Genomic DNA, 22,819 nt, shown 5'->3' on the forward strand with positions numbered 1-22,819 from the left:
AGCTGGGCAAGAGCTGCCTTCTGATGGAAGCAAACACTACCACCCATGAAACAGTCTTGTGGAAAAGTCAGATAGGAATCAAATAAGTCTGAACTCAACTGCACTTTCAGGAAAGACAGGGGCAGAGGAACATGGAAAACTCAACTTCAGGGATGCAGTTAACAGAATCCAGTATTTAGAAAACCATATAGGACAAACAATGCAATTTCTTTAGAAATAATGACTACTGCAAGGGAAAAATAAAGGAGAAGGGACCTGTAGATTGAAAAAGATTTAGGAGATAAATCTCCCAAATGCAGTGTGTGGACTGTGAAATGGAATATTTCCTACCTTATCAGTAAACAAGGATGTCACAGCCATTAGTGATTTCAGGCCTCCGAATATGAATTTCTAAGAACAGAGAGTGCCCAAGTGTGAGAACAATGTCTTTGACCCAGCAGTTGTTGGCTGCCACCACTCCCTATGGTGAGGAACAAAGAATATAAAAAATCAAGAAGCAGGACGCTGGTCCCATGTAGCTGAGATGCACATGAAGGGAATGATTTCTGTGAGTCGAAATGCTTGCATCTTCCCATACATCAGTTCAGTTCACTTAAGTCGCTCAGTCGTGTCCGACTCTTTGCGACCCCATGGACTGCAGCATGCCAGGCCTCCATCACCAACTCCCGGAGCTTACTCAAACTCATGTCCATTGAGTCAGTGATGCCATCCAACCAGCTCATCCTCTGTCCTCCCCTTCTCCTTCCACCTTCAATCTTTCCCAGTGTCAGGGTCCTTTCCAATGAGTCAGTTCTTCACAACAGGTGGCCAAAGTATTGAAGTTTCAGCTTCAGCCTCAGTCCTTCCAATGAATATTCAGAACTGATTTCCTTTAGGATGGACTGTTTGGATCTCCTTGCTGTCCAAGGGACTCTCAAGAGTCTTCTCCAACACCACAGCTCAAAAGCATCAATTCTTCAGCACTCAGCTTTCTTTATAGTCCAACTCTCACATCCATACATGACTACTGGAAAAACCATAGCTTTGAATAGACAGACTTTTGTTGGAAAAGTAATGTCTCGGTTTTTTAATAAGCTGTCTAGGTTGGTCATAACTTTCTTCCAAGAATCAAGCGTCTTTTAATTTCATGGCTGCAGTCACCATCTGCAGTGATTTTGGAGCCCTAAAAAATAAAGTCTCTGTTTCCACTGTTTCCCCATCTATTTGCCATGAAGCGATGGGACAAGGTGCCATGATCTTAGTTTTCTGAATGTGGAGTTTTAAGCCAACTTTTTTGCTTTCTTCTTTCACTTTCATCAAGAGGTTCTTTAGTTCTTCTTCGCTTTCTGCCATAAGGGTGGTGTCATCTGCATATCTGAGGTTATTAATATTTCTCCTGGCAATCTTGATTCCAGTTTGTGCTTCATCTGGCTTACCATTTCACATGATGTATTCTGCATATAAGTTAAATAAGCAGGGTGACAATATACTGCCTTGATGTACTACTTTCCTGGTTTGGAACCAGTCTGGTGTTCCATGTCTGGTTCTAACTGTTGCTTCTTGACCTGCACACAGATTTCTCAGGAGGCAGGTCAGGTGGTCTGGTATTCCCATCTCTTGAAGAATTTTCCACAGTTTGTTGTGATCCACACAGTCAAAGGCTTTGGCATAGTGAGTAAAGCAGAAGTAGATGTTTTCCTGGAACTTTCTGGCTTTTTTGATGATCCAATGGATGTTGGCAATTTGATCTCTGATTTCACTGCCTTTTCTAAATCCAGCTTGAACATCTGGAAGTTTACGGTTCACATACTGTTGAAGCCTGGCTTGGAGAATTTTGAGCAATAGTTTGCTAGCATGTGAGATGAGTGCTATTTGTGTGGTAGTTCGAGCATTCTTTGGCATTGCCTTTCTTTGGGACTGGAATGAAAACTGACTTTTCCAGTCCCATGGCCACTGCTGAGTTTTCCAAATTTGCTGGCATATTGAGTGCAGCACTTTCACAGCATCATCTTTCAGGATCTGAAATAGCTCAACTGGAATTCCATCACCTCCACTAGCTTTGGTCATAGTGATGCTTCCTAAGGCCTACTTGACTTCACATTCCAGGATGTCTGGCTCTAGGTGAGTAATCACACCATCTTGATTGTCTGGGTCATGAAGATCTTTTTTGTATAGTTCTGTGTATTCTTGCCACCTCTTCTTAATATCTTCTGCTTCTGTTAGGTCCATACCATTTCTGTCCTTTATTGTCCCCATCTTTGCATGAAAAGTTCCCTTGGTATCTCCAATTTTCTTGAAGAGATCTCTAGTCTTTCCCATTCTATTGCTTCCCTCTATTTCTTTGCATTTCATCATGGAGGAAGGCTTTCTTTTCTCTCCTTGCTATTCTTTGGAACTCTGCCTTCAAATGGGTATATCTTTCCTTTTCTCCTTTGCCTTTCACGTCTCTTCTCTTAGAGTCACCTACTAAAATATTTACAAATGATTGATATGGTGTGTGGGATTTGATTCAGCATAACATGGTGTGTGTATCTGGAGTAGTGGGTTGAAATAGAGGCACAAGATTGGGCATGAATTTGCTGGTAACCATTAAAGCTGGGTGATAGGTACGTTGAGGGAAGTCTTTCTGCTACAAACCACTTTTGCATAAATTTGAATTTTCCATAATAAAACATTTAACTACTTTTCATACTGAATAAAGGTGAAACAGAAGGGAAGGGGGCAGGGCACAAACTTTCAAAGAATGATATAGCCTGAGGACATGGCATACACTGATTAGAACCAAATAGGTCCAAGATAAGCTGACTTCCTCTAGACCTTGAGCCTCACTGTACACCCACTATAACATAATCAGCAAGCTAAGTAACATACCCACCAGTGCCATGACAGTTCCAAGGCTGCATATTAAGGATCAAAAAGTGGGTGGTGGCCCAATTCCTGGAAATCCCTACCCTTTCCCCAAAGTAGTTGGAATAACCCTCCCATTCATTAGCCTATGAAATTACCCAGCCTGTAATAACTAACCAAGCCATATTTGGGGACTGCTGTCGCCTCCTGAGATGGCCCACACTCTGTGGAGTGTGTTTCACTCTAAATAAATCTACTTCTTAGCTATCACTTTGCCTCTCACTGAATTTTTTTCTGCAATAAGACATCTGGAACCTGAGCCTCATTAAGTCCTGAAACCAGGTATGTGATCTCAGTTAAAAGATTGTGGATTCAAGTCCCGAGCTGGGCTTTGACTGGGTTCGAGTCCTGGCCGTGTGGGTTCACATCCCAATCTGAGTCACAGGGTTTCAAAGGAATCGACTCTAAAAAGCCTCTGGCCAAAGCTAGGCTTAAAAACTCTTGGAAGCCTGATAAAATGGTTAATGTGTAATCCCAAGCAGCTCATTGCAAAGTGACCTTTATACCATGGTTGGCTTCAAAAGTAGGGAATTAGAGTTGGAGAAGCAGGTCAAGTGGAAAGAAAATCTCTGGGCTGGAAAAGAACTCTCAGAGATTTTTTCCAGGCCAGGGTAGGCACCAAGTGCCCCTCCCAGCTGGGATGGAGCTGAATGGAAGCTTGAAGAGTCACATGTCACAGAAAGCAGTTCTCAGTCACGCAAAGGTGACTGAACTGAGGTCCAGAACTGAGGCCTTTTCTGTGACTAGTAACTCGGTCACTATATGATTAGTGGAAGTTGCTTTTCATTTAATTCCAAGAGTGGTAGCTATTAATATTAAGCACTACCAAATCACCACATAGGAAAGTCTCCTTTTAATGAACAAAAAAAGGGCAGAAAACTGAGAAACCTAAACTCTGGTTCTATCCTCAGATGGAAACAAATTATAACCCGCACTGGCCCTGCCCTGACTAGCATGTGTATCGTGGCTCTCAACCTTAGTTGCAATAGGATCATCAGGGAATTTTAAAAAAATTCCAACATCCAGGTTGACTGCAGGCTAATGACATCAGAATCTAGGGGTCTGAGAATCAGACATCAATACTTTTTAAAAGGAACACACAGGCCTTTGAGAAGACAAAGCAATGAGGGAAACATTAAGTGTGGTTGATGATGTTGTTTTATTGCTAAGTCGTGTCCAATTCTTTGTGACCCCATGGACTGTAGTCCAACAGGCCCCTCTGTCCATGGGATTTCCCAGGCAAGAATACTGGAGGGGGTTGCCATTTCCTTCTCCAGGAGATCTTCCCGACCCCGGGACTGAACCCACATCTCCTGCATTGGCAGGCAGACCTTTACCACTGAGCCACCAGGAGAGCTCTTATGTGTGGTTAAATAAGAGTAAAATCTGCCGTATGTGTATATACATATATCAGTTAGAGTGATTGTCCCTTTCTTCTGCACTTATTTTGCATATCACTATCATTAAAGTTTGCCCTGGCTAATTTGTTGAAAATTTCCCCTTAGGACATCCTGATTTAAAGCTTTTTTTAAAAAGTGTAATTTCCTACAGAATGCAATCTTTAATGATAAGGTTATGTAGCCTCTAAACACTTGCTTTAAGATTTAAAACTATATAAATTTATTTCTCAGATGAAGTTTACTCACCTCAAAGGTGTAAAGTACATACACACACTGCGGTAATTCTCTATCTACATGGCTTCATTGACTTTTATCCTGTAACTCTTCCATCCCCACCCCATCATCCATCCTCCTAAAACTTGACTGCCATGTACTAGTTACAAAGTATCAAAACACAGTGTTGTCAGTTTCTGCCTGATGCTGATTTGTAATAAATTTTGTGATTCTAACAAATTCATTTCTTAAAAGTAATGTCAGTTTTTCCCCACTATCCAGCAAAGCTCTTTAACATTGAGTCTTACCAGCACCCTGAATTTTCCAGCAGAAACCAAAACCCAGTTTTAATCCTCTTATATGGGCCAATGAAGAGCTTTCCTAGAGATATCTGAGGAACTGTTAGATACTCCTCAGGTTCAGTCTTTGACAGAAAAGATGAGGAAAAGCTTTTTGAAAGAGGAACTCCTAAACCCATTCCTGCAGTTTATTTGGCAAATTCATACTACATGATGACAAGCACATGCATTAAAATGTGTATTTGAAATAATGTAAAAAGTTTTTACACAACTGATTAGAACTACATGTCTAATATGTTTTTTTTAAAGTGAAAAAATGGAACATTTCCTGCCATATCAGTAAACAAGGATGTCACAGTCTCAGTGACTGCAGCCCTCGAATGGGATCTGGTGAGCCCTAAGGGCACCGAGGAAGGAGAATACCTGTGATCTCAGAGCATTTCTCTCAGGGAGAAATGAGAGATGTTGAGATGCTGTCTCCTGGGCTTGAAGTCCTAAAATTTCCTGCTGAATAAAACATAACTCTCAACTTTTAGGTTATGAATATTTTTTAAGTCGACAAAAGAGAGCAGACCCTGTGGGGCCCTCCTGGGTACAAATTCTGTGCCCCCTTTTCTTGTCTGCACAGGGAATAAGCTTCACTCAATGTCCTTGACCTACTCTGAACTCCAAAGAGCAGATTAAAGTAGCTGTTTATAGGGGAGGGAAAGAATGCAGAAACTAAGGAGGAACGGACAAGAAACAATAGTAGAACCATAGGCAGGGTCCTGGCTCCTCCTCAAGAAATATGCATGCAACTCTGGGCTCGAGCTCAGTCGCACAGTCATGTTAGGGGAAACACGCCGACTGAAACTGTCCATCCAGGCCAGGCACCGTAGTAACCATTTTCATGAGTTATTTTACGACAGGAGGTCCTGGTAAGGAACACGGAACTAATAAGCCACCACCAACCGGAAGAGTTCGGAAAAGGTCAAAAGGAATCACTATATGTCCTACCACCTCCCAGAATCCTTCTTTCTGGCATCCATCTTGGCTGAGCAATGCGTGCACCACCAGGAAGGACTCTGAGTCATAATGATTGGCCAAAGACAACCTGGAAATTAATCCCATCACCATAAAACCCGAGACTGCAAGCCATGTGGCAGAGCAGTTCTGTCCTGGGTTCCTGGGTTCCTCCTGGGTTCCCTTACCCTCCTGCTCTCCACCTGGAAGCCCCTTCCCAATAAAGTCTCTTGCTTTGTCAGCATGTGTGTCTCCTTGGACAATTCATTTCCAAGTGTTAGATAAGTGGATCCAAGTGTTAGATCCACTCTCGGATCATGGAAGGGGTTCCCCTTCCTCCAACAGTTGTGTCTGACTCTTGGCAACCCTATGGACTATAGCCTGCCAGGCTCCTCTGTCTATGGGATTCTCCCGGCAAAAATATTGAAGTGGACTGCCATTTCCTTCTCCAGGGGATCTTCCCAACTCACGGATCCAGCTGGCATCTCCTGTGTCTCCTGCATTGGCAGGTGGGTTCTTACCCACTGAGCCATCTGGGAAGCCCCAAAGAACGTACATAACAATATTTTTGAGCTCTTCTGTAGGAACAAAAGCCTCCACTCAAGTGGAGGATGGTAACTTCAGGCTGAGCACAAGATTCCTTTTACCTTACCACCAACCAATCAGAAGAAAGTCTGCACACAGTGGAAGATGTTGATACCCTTCCCAAATGATTCTCCACTTAAAAAAAATTTCATGATCACAAACACAAACAAACAACTTTCATGATCAAGCAGAATCTTTGGAGTTGGCTTCTTGACAGGAGTCTGCCATCTCCCCAGGTTGCTGTCCTCATGAATAAAGCAACCTTTCTATTCCTACCAGCACTCGTCTTTCTGAGTACTGGCTTTCGAGTACTGAGCAGCCAAATCTGAGTTCAGTAAAATGTTCATAAACCAAACATGACAGTGAATTTGCAAGACTTTGAAGTATGTAAGACTGAGCAAGGAGGCATGAGTCAAGGGTCAACAAGCATATGTAGGCATTTAGAAGGTATTAATAGGGGCTGAAGGTACCAGAAAGTCCCCACAGGCTTCTTGGAGTATCCCCTCCAGACTAGATTCAGAAATTTGCCTTTACATTATCCCAGAGATGACTAGGTCCAGGGATACTGGCAAACACTAACCAAGTTCACAAGGGTTGCTATATAAACCCAAAGCCCAATTTATTTAATTTACAATAAGGTTTACAACAGTTATACCTTGGCCACCTGACGTGAAGAACCGACTCATTGGAAAAGACCCTGATGCTGGGAAAGATTGAAGGCAAAAGGAGAAGAGGGTGGCAGAGGATGAGATGGTTAGAGAGCATCATGGACTCAAGGAACATGAATCTGAGCAAACTCCAGAGATAGTGAAGGAAAGGGAAGCCTGGAATGCTGCAGTCCGTGGGGTCGCAAAGTGTCATATACTACTTAGCGACTCAACAACAACAATAACGAAGGGTTTGTTATTCTTATCTTCTAGCCCCTGCATTCTCTCCTTACAGGCAGCCACACATAGAAAGTCAAATTATCATTAGAAAATTATAGAATCATAATGAGGCACATTAGCTAAGTGATTCAAATGTTTGATAGACTCAGAATAAGGTGCCTGGAATCCTCTATCCCTGCAAATGAGACTTGCCTGGGACTGGGACCAGACAGGCAGAGACTCTGTCTTAGGCTGTTCTGCAATGAACCTATGAGCTTCCATGGCCGACTAACTCCTGGTGATTGAAAGGTTTTACTCTTGCAAACCTAGGAGTCTCTTCTAAGGACCTTCAGTTATGCAGTGCAATTCAGGCATTACTGGAGAACCGCTTCTTCCCCAAAAGTGTACGCAGTAGCACCAGTGGCAGGGATAGGGCAGAGGTGTGGCATTTCAGGAGTTGTGAAGAACTGAATGGGGCTCGGGGACTTGCATCCAGTTCCTGCTGTATGTTACGTCTTCTTTCAGGGCTAAGGAGGAGGCCATGGCTAAGTGAATGCCAACAGAAAAAGCTATAGCAAATTCTGAACTGGCTCCTTCAGGATAGATTTCTGGAGCCAAACTTCTCTGAGGGCTACTCGTCTGGATGTCCGGGGCCATTTGTAATTACCTCATGGTTCTGTCATTTATAGACTTGTCAGTCTTCCTCAGAGTCAGCCAGCACCTTCTCCTCACTGCCTCCAAGGAGAGGCCCCCCCCTCCTCCTGGGTGCTCTCTCTTCCTCTTCCCCTTGTTTAATCACTAAGTCATGTCCATGCAGGACACATGTCGAATCTGCATCTGCTGCATTGCAGGCAAATGCTTTACCACTGAGCCACTGGGGAAACCCATTCCACTTCCGCTCTTCAGGGCTGGATTCAAAGGCCACCTCCTTCATGACTAAGGCATCCCAGGGGCCCGGCTTGAAGAGACCGCTCCTTCTTCTGAATCCCATTCACTTTGTCACAGGCGCAATAATACCAACAATGGTTAAAGCTTACTGAGTACCTTCTATGTGCCAGACGCTACATTAAACACTACATATATTATTTCCTTTAATCAGCAAGTCAATCCCTGAGGTCTGTTACTACTTTAACTGTATAAGCAGGGAAACTCTTTGAGGATGAGGGGCTGGTCAGGCAGCTTCTAAGAGACAGGGTTTGACGGCAAGCCTCTTGCCCTCACAAGAGCCATTCTCTCACCATTTCACATGTACTGCCCTTTTGTTGTTTTTATCTTTATATAATATATATCTATATTTATGATTATGTGCTTAAAACTTAAGTTTCTTAAATAATACTTCCCAGTCCATGTGCCATGCACTCTATTCTATTTCACTTTGTTTTTTAAAGGCTAGTGGCATCACCGACTCAATGGGCATGAGTTTGAGCAAGTTCCAGAAGTTGGTGATAGACGGGGAGGTCTGGCGTGCTGCAGTCTGTGGAGTCACAAAGAGTTGGACACGGCTGAGTGACTGAATGTTTAAAGGCTAATTTAACCCCCTAAATTGACTTCATCATCTATAGTAATGGGTGGTAACCTAGGATGAAAAACACTTTAGGCACTGTTCTCTGAAACATGTAGTAGTAAGACATAAATCAAAGATATAGTTTGGAAAGATCAAATTAAACAGCAGCAAAAATGGTTAGAAAAAAGGAGACCTGTGGAGAATGCAGCAGTAATACAGGAGAGAAAATGGGAAAATATGTCTCAAGTCCACACCTTCTATTTCCATTGTCAACATTTTGGTTCAGATGGGAACCACCTCACCTCACCTCATCACCTTATCACTTCTCCCCAGACCAGCCTCCTAACCAGCCCAGGCTTACCTCACATTGACGCCTGAGTGACCTCTCAAACAGACAGTTTTGTCCCTCTTCTAGCCCAAACCCCACGGTGGTCCTCCAAAGTTCTCAGCATCAAGTTCAAACTCCACAACATGGTCTGCCCAGGGCCTGCATCATTGGCCACTCTCTCTAGGGCAGCTACAGGGAAATTCTGCCCCTTGTTCTGATTCTGCTCCCCCTATTCCAGGGGCCTCTTCCCCCTTCTGTACCCTCTCCGGGCTAACTTTGACTCACCCTTCAGGTGTCTCTGTGAACAGCTTTTCTTCCTGTCCATCTGCCTGGATCCCTTCTGTCTGGGTTAGGTGCCCCTATACTGTGCTCTCTTAGCACTCCGTCACCAAGCGTCTAGTTATTTACCTCTGTGGAGTCTGAGTGAACAGGCATGCCATCTGCCATGTTTTTTGTACCTCTAAGCACGTGGCTCACGTCCTAGAGACAGTAAATGCTTACTAACTAGTAGTTGAATGAATGAGTGACATTTGTTGACATCTGTGCTAAGAACTTTTGGCTCCCTCCTCTGCTTTCTACATAGAGAGGGCATCTCAGGCCCTTTAAGGGTGATTCCAGGTGAGTGGCAAGACCAGAGGACTGGGGTGCAGACGAAGAGGGCAGGTGATGTTAGGAGAACATTCTACAAGGTTGTAAGCAGGAGCAGTTTCAGGGTTGAAGCAAAGTTCAGGCTTCCTTTTCCATCAGGGACAGAGTGAGAAAGCATCTCTGCCTGTGTGTGGAGAACCATTCAGGGCTTTTGAAAAGGTACTGATCTGGTCTGACGCAACTAAGCTGACCTACTTCTCCTGCCCCTCTTTCTGCCTTTTCCCGATCATGGCAGGAATATTTCCAGAGCGTATGTGGCTCATAAGAACATTCTGGCAAGTTCAGCTCAGGTCTGCTGAGTTGAGATCAGAGGCAGCTTGGATCTGGAGTTCGCTTTCAGAGTTCAGGGAAGGCTCCGATGTCTAGTTTTTGAGTAACCCTAAAGCCCCTCCGCGGGCTGCCTGGCTCCCAGCCCACATCCTCCTCCTTCCCTCCTCCCCTCCACTCAGGCAGAGCCAAGCTCGAGAGACACTGGGATTCTGGGTAAAGTGTTTGCTCACAGTGAGGGAGTCCCCCCGACCCCACCCATCCAACCCTCCCTTCAGGCAAGGTCAGTATTAGCAAAGAGCCAGCTGCACTCCCCTCCCGGGAACCCTAAAGAGACAAACTGAATAAAAATCTATTTTATTAACAGCCTGACCTACCAGCATTGATCACGTTAGAAATGACGCCCACATGCACGCTCGCTACCACGCACAGAGGGACCAGGCTCAGCGGAGCTCAAAAAGCCGTTTAAATCTGTCCAGCGGTGATTCCTTCTCTAAGGGCCCAAAACATCCCCCCAAATTAATAACCCCCAGAAAGCAGTGCTGGGGAAAATTCCTTGCGGATTTGAGATTTTCGCTCTGTTAATCTCCTAACTCAATAAAGCAAGCACTCTCCCAAGAAATTAAATACTTTATTAAAGGGTGCCCTCCCCCAATCTCTTTGATGTGGGTACAGACCTGCAACCCTCTCAGGGTCTGAGTGTCCATGGGAGGGGCTGTTCCTGCCTCCTATCATTTTCTCCTGTTATTCCAAGGAGGCCCAGAACCCACTGGGATTTGCTGGTTCTTAGATTCTGGAAACTTCCGAGACCTTTGGCTTCCCTGAGTAGACTGCACAGCCTGTCAGCTGAGGGCAATTCTTACCATTCTCTGGTGGGGGTGACAGGCCCCCACACAGGCCCCCATGCACCTCTCCTGCTGCAGTCTGCCAGGAGGAGCCTCTGGTGCAGCTGTCCAGGCCAAGGTGGACTGGCTGGCCAGCAACCAAATCTTGTCTCTGACCTTTGCAGAAGCTGCTGCTCAGACCTCCAAGAGTCAGCTGCAAACCAGCCAGGATGAGCTGGAGAGATGGTTAAAGGGGGAGAAGTTTTCCCTGGTGGCTCAGACGGTAAAGAATCTGCCTGCAATGTGGGAGACACAGGTTTGATCTTTGGGTCGAGAAGATCCCCTGGAGAAGGGAACGGCAAGAAGGGTGGAGAAAGGAGCTCGAGATGAGGAGGGCCGAGTGGCTCTCCCCTGAATGCTTCCTTCTTCAAAAACGACCCTCAAGATGCTACGCTTTCCATCAGCCTGGCACTGGGTTCCGCTGTTAAACTTCCTCCAGCCTCCAGTTGCCTCTCACTGTGGGTTCGAGGAGCTGCTCGGGTTAGACTGGGGGCCCTTCCTGGGTCTCTTCAAATACTGTCCTTGGAAAGCTGCCTGTGGAGAAACACCCACACCCATTGCAGATGGCAATGCCAGGCCCCTTTATATTTTATCAGGGGTCTTCTTCCAGAAACATCATTATCTACAGTTTATCACTTTCATTTCAGGGTCTATAGTGTGCAAGGCTCTGTGGATCCACACTCACATTAGAAACTGGGTATCTCATCTATGGCAACAGCCATGTGTCTGAGGGCCTGAGGCCTTCTCAGCAAAGGTTCTGTGTGTGTGAGTGACAGGCACTCATGGGGGGCCTGGTCCTGGCAGTTGTTGCCAGGGGTTCTGAATGCACACCTTGCCCAGGATGGGGAGAAGTCACGCTCTTCCTACTGGGCGTTGGAGAAGGCCTTTCTCAACTCTTGTTCTCTCAATATGCCCCGCTTTGGACAAGAAAGGCATTTGCCCAGGGAGTTATAAGCCCTTCAGAGGCATTAAGCCACAGTAGACCACACTGGGCCCTGGGCATATGAAATGTCCTCCCCTCACTTATCAGCCCCGGATGGATGTCCTGGGCGCTGTGGCTGTCCCTGTTTATCTCTCACAGCTGTCAAATGCCCTCCAGACTTAAGTCTTCCCGTGGAAATCAGAACAGAATCCCTAAAAGTTGAAGTAAGGGGAGAGAGGTGGCTGGGAAAATGGGGAAAATGTGACGAAGTGCATAAACACTCGAGTTGGAGACTCAGACAGCCCTGGACTGGCATCCAGACTTGGCTACCTGCGTGCTGTGACTCTTGCATTGATTTGACTATTAATCTCACTATCCTCAACTATGAAATGAGGATAATAATATTTCCTGCCTCCCCAGGGTCATTGTGCAGATTGAATGAGAGGAGCCTGTGAATTGTTAGCATGCAGTAAGGGCTCCTTGAATGGGCTGATAAGAAGAGGCTCCATACTTTCCAGACAGGGATTGGGCCCAGCCATGAGGCTAGGAATTCATTCCTTCTGAGGCCTGCAGGAATTTGCTAGTCACTCAATGGCCTCTTTTTCCTCCCAGGAAAGACTGGAGTAGGGGGTGGGGGGGAAGCATGGGAATGTCAAAATCTGCTCCTCGTTCTATAGAACAACCATTGAGGTGGGTGAGTTCGGTAGGTGAGGATGGGGCCAGGCGCTGACTGGGGCAGCTGCCAGCTTCTGGGTGCTGTGGTGGCCCCCAGGCAGCGCCACCTTGGGCACGGCTGGCAGTAAGTCCAGGCATTCTCAACGGGGGCAATATCAGTCCCAGGGGGGCAAAAATGCATTCTTAGGAGAGCAAAAAAGTTTAAAATATTGTTTTGGGGGCTGCAAAGCTCAACCCTCCCTGAAAAAAATATAATTTCTTAGCACTACATATCTCTCATTAGAAAAAAAAAATTTAATTCTATTTGAACGAAGTTAATTTTAATTACCAATTTGGGTGTGGGGGCATTAGTACAAACAAGTAGGAGAACGTTGTTATAATCTGTCTTCCAGACTCTCAACTTCTGTCCCAGAGTCCCTCCTCTTCTCCCCAGCCCTTCCTGCTGCCCCTTCCTGTATCCTGCCTTCTCCCTGGGCCCTAGGCAGCATTTGGCATTGCTAATCGGTCTAGTTCAGAGGCCTCTGTGCCCCAGGCACCCGGCAGGGCCAGCACTGTTCCTTACCCTGATTCTCCGCTGGCTCCTGTGACTTCACCGCGTGGTCCCCTCCAGCTGTCTGGCGCTCCTCTCTCTCTTATCGCCCCTGCACACAGCTCCTCTGGTCCCCACATGCGCCTCTGTGGCTCCACTCTGCTTGTCCTACCGCAGACTCTACCAAGGCCCACTGGAGCACCCGACTGGATTTTTCCCGGGACACATTCTCCTTCCTCCAGGCAGCACTTGCATCTATCCCAGCCTGCTCGGTGCTTTCCCTTTCACAACATTTAGTTTGGCATGAAAGGACATATGCCCTTGTGTTATTCTCTCATAGTTTCATGGGTGTCTGTTATACTTTCTCACCTGGATTTTCATTTCTCCAAGAATGAGACAGTCATAAATTTCTGTTTGCTCCTTAGTGGTCCAAACCAATTCTGGACACCAAGGAAAGGCAGGTAAGTGGGTCTCTGGGGGCCAGGAAGTGCCCCGGCAGGACTCAAGGTCCGAAGTGCCATTGGTCAGCTCAGCCTGGGCCCAGGCAGACCGCCGTGGGAAGCCCCCCCTGCTGCCCTCCAGGGAGGGACTCACCTGGCCGACTCCTTCCACTCCATCTGGTCTCCGTCATGCTGCAGAGTGTCCATCTCTGTGAAGAGGGTGGGGTTGGGAGCCTCATCTTCCTCCCCCAGGATGTCCTGGAGCTGCTCAGCAGCTGGAGACCCTGCAAAAGGAGGGCAGCGAGCTCTGCTGAGTGCCCGGTGGGAGGTGGAGGCCCTTGAACTGGAGCAGGAGCCAAGGGCAAGGGAAAAGTATTTCCTATTCAGTAAGACTAAGTCCACCTTCTGGGTGAAGCTAGAGTTGGATGTGGGTGGGATATTCTCCCAGATAAAAGAGATGAGAGGATTTAGTCTGTATTCAGAGTCCAGGGACTTGTAGCTGACACTAAAGAAAGATGGAAAATGGCCAAAGCCAGGGCAGCAGCAAGGATAGGGATCAGAATAGATAAGTGAGGTGAGAAAAACGCTGTCCCAACTTCAGAATAACGGAGGGATCCCTTTTCCACTGGGCCCCAGACAGTCACCTCCCACACTGGCCTTAAAGGGGCGATCAGCCCTGTGAAAGGATGTGCTTGCACCAGCGTGCCATGTGGGCCCACCTTCTTCACGGGCAAGATGACAGTCTGTCCCTGAACTCCCAGTCTGCTTTCCAACTGCCCAGGGGTGTTGCCTCCTGGGGGTCTCTCAGGCACCTCAGGTCAGCATTCAAACACAGAACACGTACCCTTCCCCAGACATACTTCTCCGGTCTTCCCTGCCTCCTCCTCGCCCATGCTCCCTCCCTTCCTTCTTTCTCTCACTTAATATTTAAGAAATGTCTATTATGTGTCAGGCATTGGTCTAGGTGCAAGGAAACAAAGCTGTGAAGGAGGCCCATATATCCTTTATCTCTTGAGCCTCTCCAGTGGCAGATACAGACAATAAACAAGTAAACAAATCTAAAGGCAGTGATAAGTGTTCTGGAAAAAAGAAAAGACCATGAAGCTACATTACATAGCAAGATCAAGAAAGGCCTCTCTAAGGAGGGTATATTTGACCTGTGACTTGAAAAATGAGAACAAGCCACTTCTACAAGAGCTGAAAGTGCGCCTAAGGTCTGAGGTGGAGCGTGCCGGCTTGTGTACAGAGCATGGTGAACCAGAGCCAGAGACAGATCAAGTGACATCACAAGCACGACTGTCTACCAACTGCATAGGTAGACACCCTGGATCATTCTCACCTCACCTCCTTCTCTCACCTCCACTCCCACATTAAAAGTTTTCGAGACTCCTTTTCTTCCTCACCAATTCCATTGCCTCTGCCCTGGTTCAGTCTCTCACTGACTCTCTTTTCTTGTTGCTGTTCAATTGTTCAGTCGTGTCTGACTCTTCCTGACCCAAGGACTGCAGCACACCAGGCTTCCCTGTCCTTCACCAACTCCTGGAGCTTGCTCAAACTCATGTCCATTAAGTCAGTGATGCCGTCCAACCATCTCATCCTTGGCCACCCCCTCCTCTTCCTGCCCTCAATCTTTCTTGTCATCAGGGTGTTTTCTAAAGAGTCTCTTTAGTCTCTTTGCATCAGATGGCCAAAGTACTGGAGGTTCAGCTTTAGCACCAGTCCTTCCAATGAATATTCAGGACTGATTTCCTTAAGGATTGACTGTTTGATCTCCTTGTAGTCCAAAGGACTCTCAAGAGTCTTCTCCAGCACCACATTTCAAAAGCATCAGTTCTTTGGCACTCAGCCTTCTTTATGATCCAACTCTCACATCTGTATACAACTACTGGAAAAACTGTATCTTTGACTATACGGACCTTTGTAGGCAAAGTAATGTCTCTGCTTTTGACTGTCTTTGGGCTTCATCAAGTCTTCCTCTCCCTTCAAGCTTCTCTGTTTCCTCAGTTTATCATCCCCTTTGGCCCTCACTTATTTCTCCATTGACTCCCAATAGTCAATAATTTTAGCTACTGTTTCATCACAGACTCTACCCTCTTACTCTTTGACTCCCCAGTAACACCAGACAGTTGATGCCCAAACAAGAACTAACTGGCCCAGTCTCCACCTTTGCAGGTGCGTCCTGGGGTGCAGGGAGAGGCAGTGTGGTACACAATAGTATGGTGGATGCAAGGCGCCCGCTAGGTTTTCAATTTAGCTAGATGTCAGTGTGAATCTCAGAGGTGCTACTTACTCATGAGTGAATTCAGTCTGAGCGAACAAGGTTGTTGTCCCAATAAATCAGATAAGGAGAGTAATACACAAGACACAGGGCCTGGAATATAACAGGTGCTAATTCCCCTTGCCACCAGCGCTAGCACCCAGGCTCATGAGCCCCTCTGCATAAAACCACCCGGCTGTACAAATGAGGGTTTCCACTGTTATCAGGTCTCAGAAGTACAGCCGCTTCTTTTCATTCTTGTCAGTGTCCTTTCCCATGTCCCTCTAAGCAATCCTCCTGATGCATCTCCTACCCCACTTCACCAAGAACATAAGGCCTCCAGGCATGAAATCCATCAACTTCCTCCCTTCTAGTCCTTCGGTGTCCATACCATTGCTGCAGTCTATCTCTGAACAAAAGAATTCTTCCTCTAGCCTATCTCTGGCCCTATCTATTCCCTTCTACTGAATTCTTATTTCTTCAACCGGTCTTTCCTTACCTGGGTCTTCAACTTCTCTCCTCCACCCTTTTTCTATCAGCCTGTAAATGGCTCTTCCTACCTGATCCTGTTCTCTTTTTCCCTTCTCTCCCCTGAACTTCTTGAAGAGATGTTTAACACTCACTGTCTCTGCTTCCTTCTTACCAATCACTTCCCAATATGCTGCAACTGGTTCATCCCCACCACACTAAAGATGTTGACCAAGGCAGAGATTTTTAACTGGCAGCATAAAGATGTGTTTAATTCAGCTCTCATAGATTATAATAGTTTTTTTCATTATTGCTAACATAAAGAATTATGAGATTTCATGTAAAAATCCAGACTTCTGAACTTTCTTGAAAATTCAGATACTCTGATGACAGTGCCCGTATTTCTACTTGGCAACAATCAATTAGAGCTCAGTGATGGATAAGCATATGCATTTTAGTTTGCACAGTCCCCACTACTCCCTACTGTGTACCCTGCTAATCTCATTTATGCTAAGCACCCAAGTTATAACTCTGTTCTCAGGTCTCTCTTGTTGTCTTATTCTCAACTCAGTAAGTCAATAAAATAAAATAATCAACAGCACTGTGAAGCTATGGTCTGGCTTATCTCTCTGGAATATCAGTGGTGCTGACTGCTTCCTCTGAACTGAAATGCTCTTGGTTGTTTTAAGGCAGCACTTTCTAGATATCTTTTCCTATCTCTTTGAGGACTCCTCAATGTCCTTGCCTGGCACCTCTTGTATGTTTCACTTAAATCTTGATCTTCCTCCGGATTCCTCCTTGACCTTCTTGTCTCCCCTCTTTCTACACTCTTCCTGGACCATCTCATGTTCTTTCTGGCATCATCCTATAACCGTGTCTCTAGGTCCTAACTGTACTGGGCATTTCCAACTGCCAACTGTACTGCTCCATCTCAAGTCAGCCTCAACATATTCAAAGTTGCTCCGCCTCTCCTCTTCTGTCACCCCAGCCTTATCCTCCTGTGTTTTCATTAATAGTGTCCCTAGCTATCCAGCCATCTAGAGGAGAAATTTGGGGCTCACTCTTGAAGCCTCCTTCTCTCTCATCGTCCATGTCTAATCAGATACTAACTTCTTTCACTCACTTTCTGACTATTTTTTTGGCTCTCTTCCCTTTTCCCACCATTGCCACCACCTTTATTCAGGTTTTTATTGTCTCACATTCCTGTCATCACAATAGTCACCTACTGCTCCTATTGTCTCTGGTTGTCCCATCCATCCTATGCCCTAGATAGCAGCAGAGTTAGCTTTAAAGACATTTCAAACCTGCTCCCTTGGCAAACTCCTGGGAGTCATGGTATTCTGGGGGGAAGCACCATAAAATATTGTGCATATGAGTTAGAAATAATTTTACTAGCAGAAAATACTACCCATTTATCTGTATATACCTTAAAGGACTGCATTTACTTAAATGATTTTTTACTTCTGAATTTTTCTACTACTTTAAACTTACATCCTTTTTATTGATTACTGATACTTGTTGGCAGGCATCAAAAGTTTACAGAAATTTTATAGAAGAAAATATAACAGTCGAACAAATAGCCTTATTTTTTCCTTAAATTGGGAGAAGACTAGGGCTGCTTTCTTCTGAGTAGGTAAACCAGTTCTCCATGGGATGAGCGTTCAAGTACTACTCTCTTCAAATGTATATTTGGTCATGTTACTCTTCAGGTGAAAAATATTCAATAGCTCTCTAGGATCTAAAGCCTAGGGTCTATGACATGGCTTAAAACATCCCTCATGATCTGGCCCTAATCTGTCTGGGTAGGTTCTGTCACGTCCCTTGTCCAGACACCCCAGCCGCCCTGGACGCTGTATATTCTAACTTCAGCTGCCCTTGCTTGACCCCACATGCCCTGGATTCCAGCCACATAAGACCACACACAGGTCTCCGAGGAGAGCACGTGACTCCTTGGACCTTCTGTGCCTACCATTCCCTAAATCTTCAATCCCCCTCCCCCTTCAAGGCCAAATGAGAAGGCAGATAAGCAGAGCTGGTATGAGGTGATGAGACAGGACGAAGAGCAGGAGGCCTGAGCCAGCTCTGTCTGAGGCGTTACCTGTTCCCCGGAAGAGCTGAGCGCTGGGGTCTCCGGATGTGGACACGGCCTCTGGCCCCAGCCTGTTTCTGCCGCTGCCACCCTGGCTGCTGCCGCTGGCTTGTTCCTTTTCCCCACCAGCAGGGCTCAACAAACTCACTTTTGTTTCCAGTTAAGCACCAGGGGAGGTGAGGGGAGAGGAGAAGAGGGAGAGGGAAAGAGAGGGGAAGGGAGAGAGAGGGAGGGACAGGGAGAGAGAGAAGGAATATGTGAAAGACTGGGGAAGTCGGGAGAGCGTTATGTGGGAGGATGTAGTAAATGTGAGAGGAAAAACTATCAGAGTGCATTAAAGATACTCCGAGTATAAGAGAAGTGTGGGTGTGTGTGTGTGTGTGTGTGAGAGAGAGAGACAGAGAGTGAGTGAGCAGTGAGCAAGAGAGGAAAGACTCGGGCTCTCAGATGCACTGGGGAGAGAAGGTCTTGGTGGTGGCCGAGGCAGAACCCCTCGCAGGCAGCCAGGTCTCCTCAGTAGCAGGGGGTGGCACCCGCAGGCGCCGAGAGGCCTGGCAGGACTGCCCTTTTGCCCCCTCCCCCATGAGCCCTTCCCGCCAAGCCTGGGGGCCCTCGGGGAGCCCAGGCACCTCTCCTCAGGCCCCTTTATAAAGGCAGAGGTAGGATTTTCCTTGAGACTCCCTGGAGCTGCCTTAGGGCCTTGGCCACAGGTGAGCTGTCTGGAGCAGGTCCTGGCCCGGCCTCTCTCAGTCATCCAGCCCCAGGGTGGAGGTGGGGTGGTGTGAAGAGAGGTGCTGTGGGGTCTCAAGTTTCACAGCAACTGTCCTTGGTCAATAACGTCCTCTGAAGCTGATTTCTCCCCTTCCCCAACTTCACAACCCAACTCCTGATCCTTTCCACCTAAGTCTGCTTCTAAGACAAAATGCCAAATATCACTTGGTGGGTGTTTTCTGAGAGCCCATGGACAGGGGAACTGGTCACTTCAGGGTAAGTGGTGAACCCCCCTGGGGAATTATTTTGCTCTGCTGAGAAACTCCTAATCTCCTGGGTTCAGTTCAACAAGTACTTACTGAGTACTTAGAATGTGCCAAGGTTGATTAGAGGTCATGAGTGGCTGCTGCTCCAAGAAGCTCTGAACCCTGAATTTGCCAAGTCTCAGAGCTGGGAGAGAGCTGAGCAATGGTTGAATCCAAACGCTTCACGGATGAGGAATCTGAGAACTGGTTTATAGCACAGAAGCCCAACTGGGCCCCCAGTTAGGGGGGCCAAGAGGAGAGCGGTTGCTGACACCCTCACCCTGCACTGCAACCCCCACCCCCTGCCTCTGCCACTGGCTCCCTTACCCCATCTTCAGGCCTGAGACTCAAAGATCAAGTGTGCCCACTTTAAACCCGAGAACATAGCAGCAGAGGCTCAGGGCGTGTGGTTAGGTCGGACATCCCAAGCAAATGCCGCCACCAAGGAGCTCCAGCTTTGGCAGGCTCCTTAGCAGGGCAGGGCGGCGAGGAGATGGGCCCCTAAAGGCTCTCAGCCTACTGTTTGTACTGCACTGTGGCTGACGTCAGCCCATTTCCTTCTGAACACCACTGGGCAGACCTTGCACCCCACACTGAGTCAGGGGCTGTGTCTGATCTCGAAACCCCAGAGGAGCACCCAAAGAGAGATCACCAAGGATGCCAGAGGTTTCTCTTTATTCGCATGGTGCTTTAAGAGCTCAGACCTGGGTTTAACTCCCGACTCTGATTATTACTGGCAGTGGGATCTTGGCAAAGCATTAAACAGCCTGAGCCTTAGTTTCTCCATCTATGAAGTGAGAATAGTCACCCCTGCTTTACTGGGTTGTGGTGACCATCAAATGAGATGATGTATGCGACATGATTGGCACAGTGCTTGGCATTTGCCAGTCACCCAGTAAACATTGCTATGATTGATGTTGCAAAAAGGTCTGACATTTTCCTCCCCCATAACAGCTCTTTTAAACATTCCAAGAGCTCAATCCTTCTCAGCTTCTGAACACTACTACTTCCATGCTACCCCTCCCCATCTCCCTTCCCTCGGGTCCACAGAAACCTAGTGATGTGCTGGGTTCGCACCTCAAGGTTTCACTGCATCTCTAATGCACTCCAGGTCCCACATGCAAGTTCATCCGCAAATAAGAAAGGCTGCAGATAAGGGCCCCTCTGGTTGAGAGCTCACAGCAACAGTCACACAGCGATGGCCCAAGTGGACTAAACCAGCAGTTTCTGGGAGAAAACTAACCTTGGCAGGACCAAGCTTGAGTAAACACACAAAAAGAAGCAAACAGAATCGTGCTTTTACTGGTGGCAGGGAGAGGGGCACCAGTCTAGTCATTAGTTGAGCAAAGCATAAAATCCCCTAGATTGCAACTGGACTGCAACCTGCAGGTATTCAACTCCTAGAAGACCTAGGAGGTGTTTAAGACCATCAGGAAGTCAGTGTGAGGGCCTGGGGTCCTCAGCTCAGAGTCTTCTCAGAGGCACTCTCTCCCAGGCTCCAGATGAATCACTGGACACTGAGCTCAGTGAGGTCAGGGTCTGTCTTGCTTACGTTGTGCTACTGGCCCCAGAAAAGGGTTCACAGCATGGACATTCAATAAACATTTGCTAGGTGAATGAATTTCACTGCTTAACACTCATGAGTATATCAGCAGGGACCAGCCTCAGCGGAGAGAAGCCGTGAACAAGGAAATGGAGCTAGGTATGCTTTTTCCAGTGGTCATGTATGGGTGTGAGATTTGGACCAGAAAGAAGTCTGAGCACCGAAGAACTGATGCTTTCGAACTGTGGTGTTGGAGAAGACTCTTGAGAGTCCCTTGGACTGCAAGGAGATCAAACCAATCAATCTGAAAGGAAATTAACCCTGATTATTCACTGGAAGGACTGATGCTGAAGCTCCAATACTTTGGCCACCTGATGCAAAGAGCTGACTCATTAGAAAAGACCCTGATGCTGGGAAAGATTGAAGGTGGGAAGAGAAGGGGATGACAGAGGAAGAGATGGTTGGATGGCATCACCAACTCAATGAACATGGATTTGAGCAAGCTCTGGGAGTTGGTGATGGACAGGGAAGCCTGGTGTGCTGTGGTCCATGGGGTCACAAAGAGTCAGACACGACTGAGCAACTGAACAGCAACAGCAAAGGGGATCAAGAACAGTTCAAGGCCCCCAAGTTCTGAGCAGTGGGAGAGACAGAACCGAGGGCTCCAAAGTCAGGCCTGCACTCATCTGAGGTGGTCTTCAAGAGAGGACAGGAAGGCCCCAAGTCCTCGTTTCAAGGACAGTAGGGTTGTTTGTTTTTTTCTTTTTTTCCTAGAAAGCAGTCCATAAACTCAAAATGTGCTCTCTGGGAAGGCGGAGAAGAGAATCTGCGAACCCGTAGTGTTTACGGGAATTGTCCCGTCAGTAGCCTCGGGTCATCTGCTGGCCCATACGCTCCCTCGCCCAAGGGATGATGCTCTGGTGGCTGTGTTTCTGGAGTACTTGAACTGTGCCTCTAGGCCATGGTTAATTGAACCAGGAACAGTTGATTGGACACCTGGCTCAAGCCCGGAAATTTTGAATTTGGTTTCTGAGATAGCTGGGTGTTTCCTAATGGAAGGAGCCTATAAACTGAGAGCTGAAGGCACGGAGAGGCAGTAAAGGCTATACACACCGAGAAATAAAGCAGACTTAGAGAAGAAGCAGGGGAGGCCATGAGTCCCAAAGAGGGGACTGAGAGGGTATTCCTCCTCCTGCTGAGCCTGGTTGGCTGTTCTTTGGGGACTGTGAGAAACTCCTTTATTCATGTAGGACAAACTTTCACTCTCCCTCACTCCCTCCTTGCTCAAGACAGCTCAAGTAGGTTTCTGATTGTTGTTGTTTAGTCGCTAAGTTGTGTCTGACTCTTTCAAGACCCCATGGACTGTAACCCACCAGGCTCCTTTGTCCATGGGATTTCCCAGGCAAGAATACTGGAGTGGGTTGCATTTCCTTCTCCAGGAGGTTCTGATACTTGCGATCAAATTACTTTTTAAATCATGAGTCCCCCTTATAGGAAATTCTAGGGCATGGAGATTTTCTGCTGTATTCCTTCTCAAAAATTGCAAGTTTAAAAGTTACAAAAGAATGTCAAGTCTAGCTAAAGGGCTAAGCTTAGAGGAGACAGACTTTGTGTTTAGTTAATACGCTGTGTGTGTTTGTGTGTGTGTGTATGCTCAGTCACTCAGGTGTATCCAACTCTGTGTGTCTTTGGCAGTGCAAAAATGGGTGGTGAGCTAAGGTGGGGCAGAGGGAAACTGATGTGACCAAAAGGTGAGTGAGGGGAGTGAGTTGTATATACTGAGAGGGAGGGGAGAAGGTGGGGGTGGAGGTGGCTGAAGAGAATCAGGAGATGTGATGGGACTGGTGAGGGGAAGTGGGGGTGAGGTGGGAGTTGCCAAAAATATGGTAGAGAAAAGTAGCCAGTAGGAAATTTCAAGTGACAAGGGGATTTTTAAGAAAGGGAATATTTAGTGAGTGAAGTGAAAGTTCCTCAGCCATGTCTGACTCTTTGTGACCC

At 46.9% G+C, this 22,819-nt stretch overlaps 1 protein-coding gene across 1 annotated transcript in view; it reads right to left on the reverse strand.

Moving 5' to 3' along the window:
• The window catches only part of SLC4A5 (solute carrier family 4 member 5), an 84,193-nt gene that overhangs the window by 51,203 nt on the left and 10,171 nt on the right, over window positions 1-22,819 (reverse strand). Inside the window, exon 3 of the mRNA XM_061155755.1 lies at window positions 13,603-13,732. Coding sequence (XP_061011738.1) covers window positions 13,603-13,732 — 130 coding nt within the window. The remainder of the gene's footprint in view (window positions 1-13,602; window positions 13,733-22,819) is intronic.

This window comes from Dama dama, chromosome 11 (genome assembly GCF_033118175.1).
Source record: "Dama dama isolate Ldn47 chromosome 11, ASM3311817v1, whole genome shotgun sequence".
Taxonomy (NCBI): domain Eukaryota; kingdom Metazoa; phylum Chordata; class Mammalia; order Artiodactyla; family Cervidae; genus Dama; species Dama dama.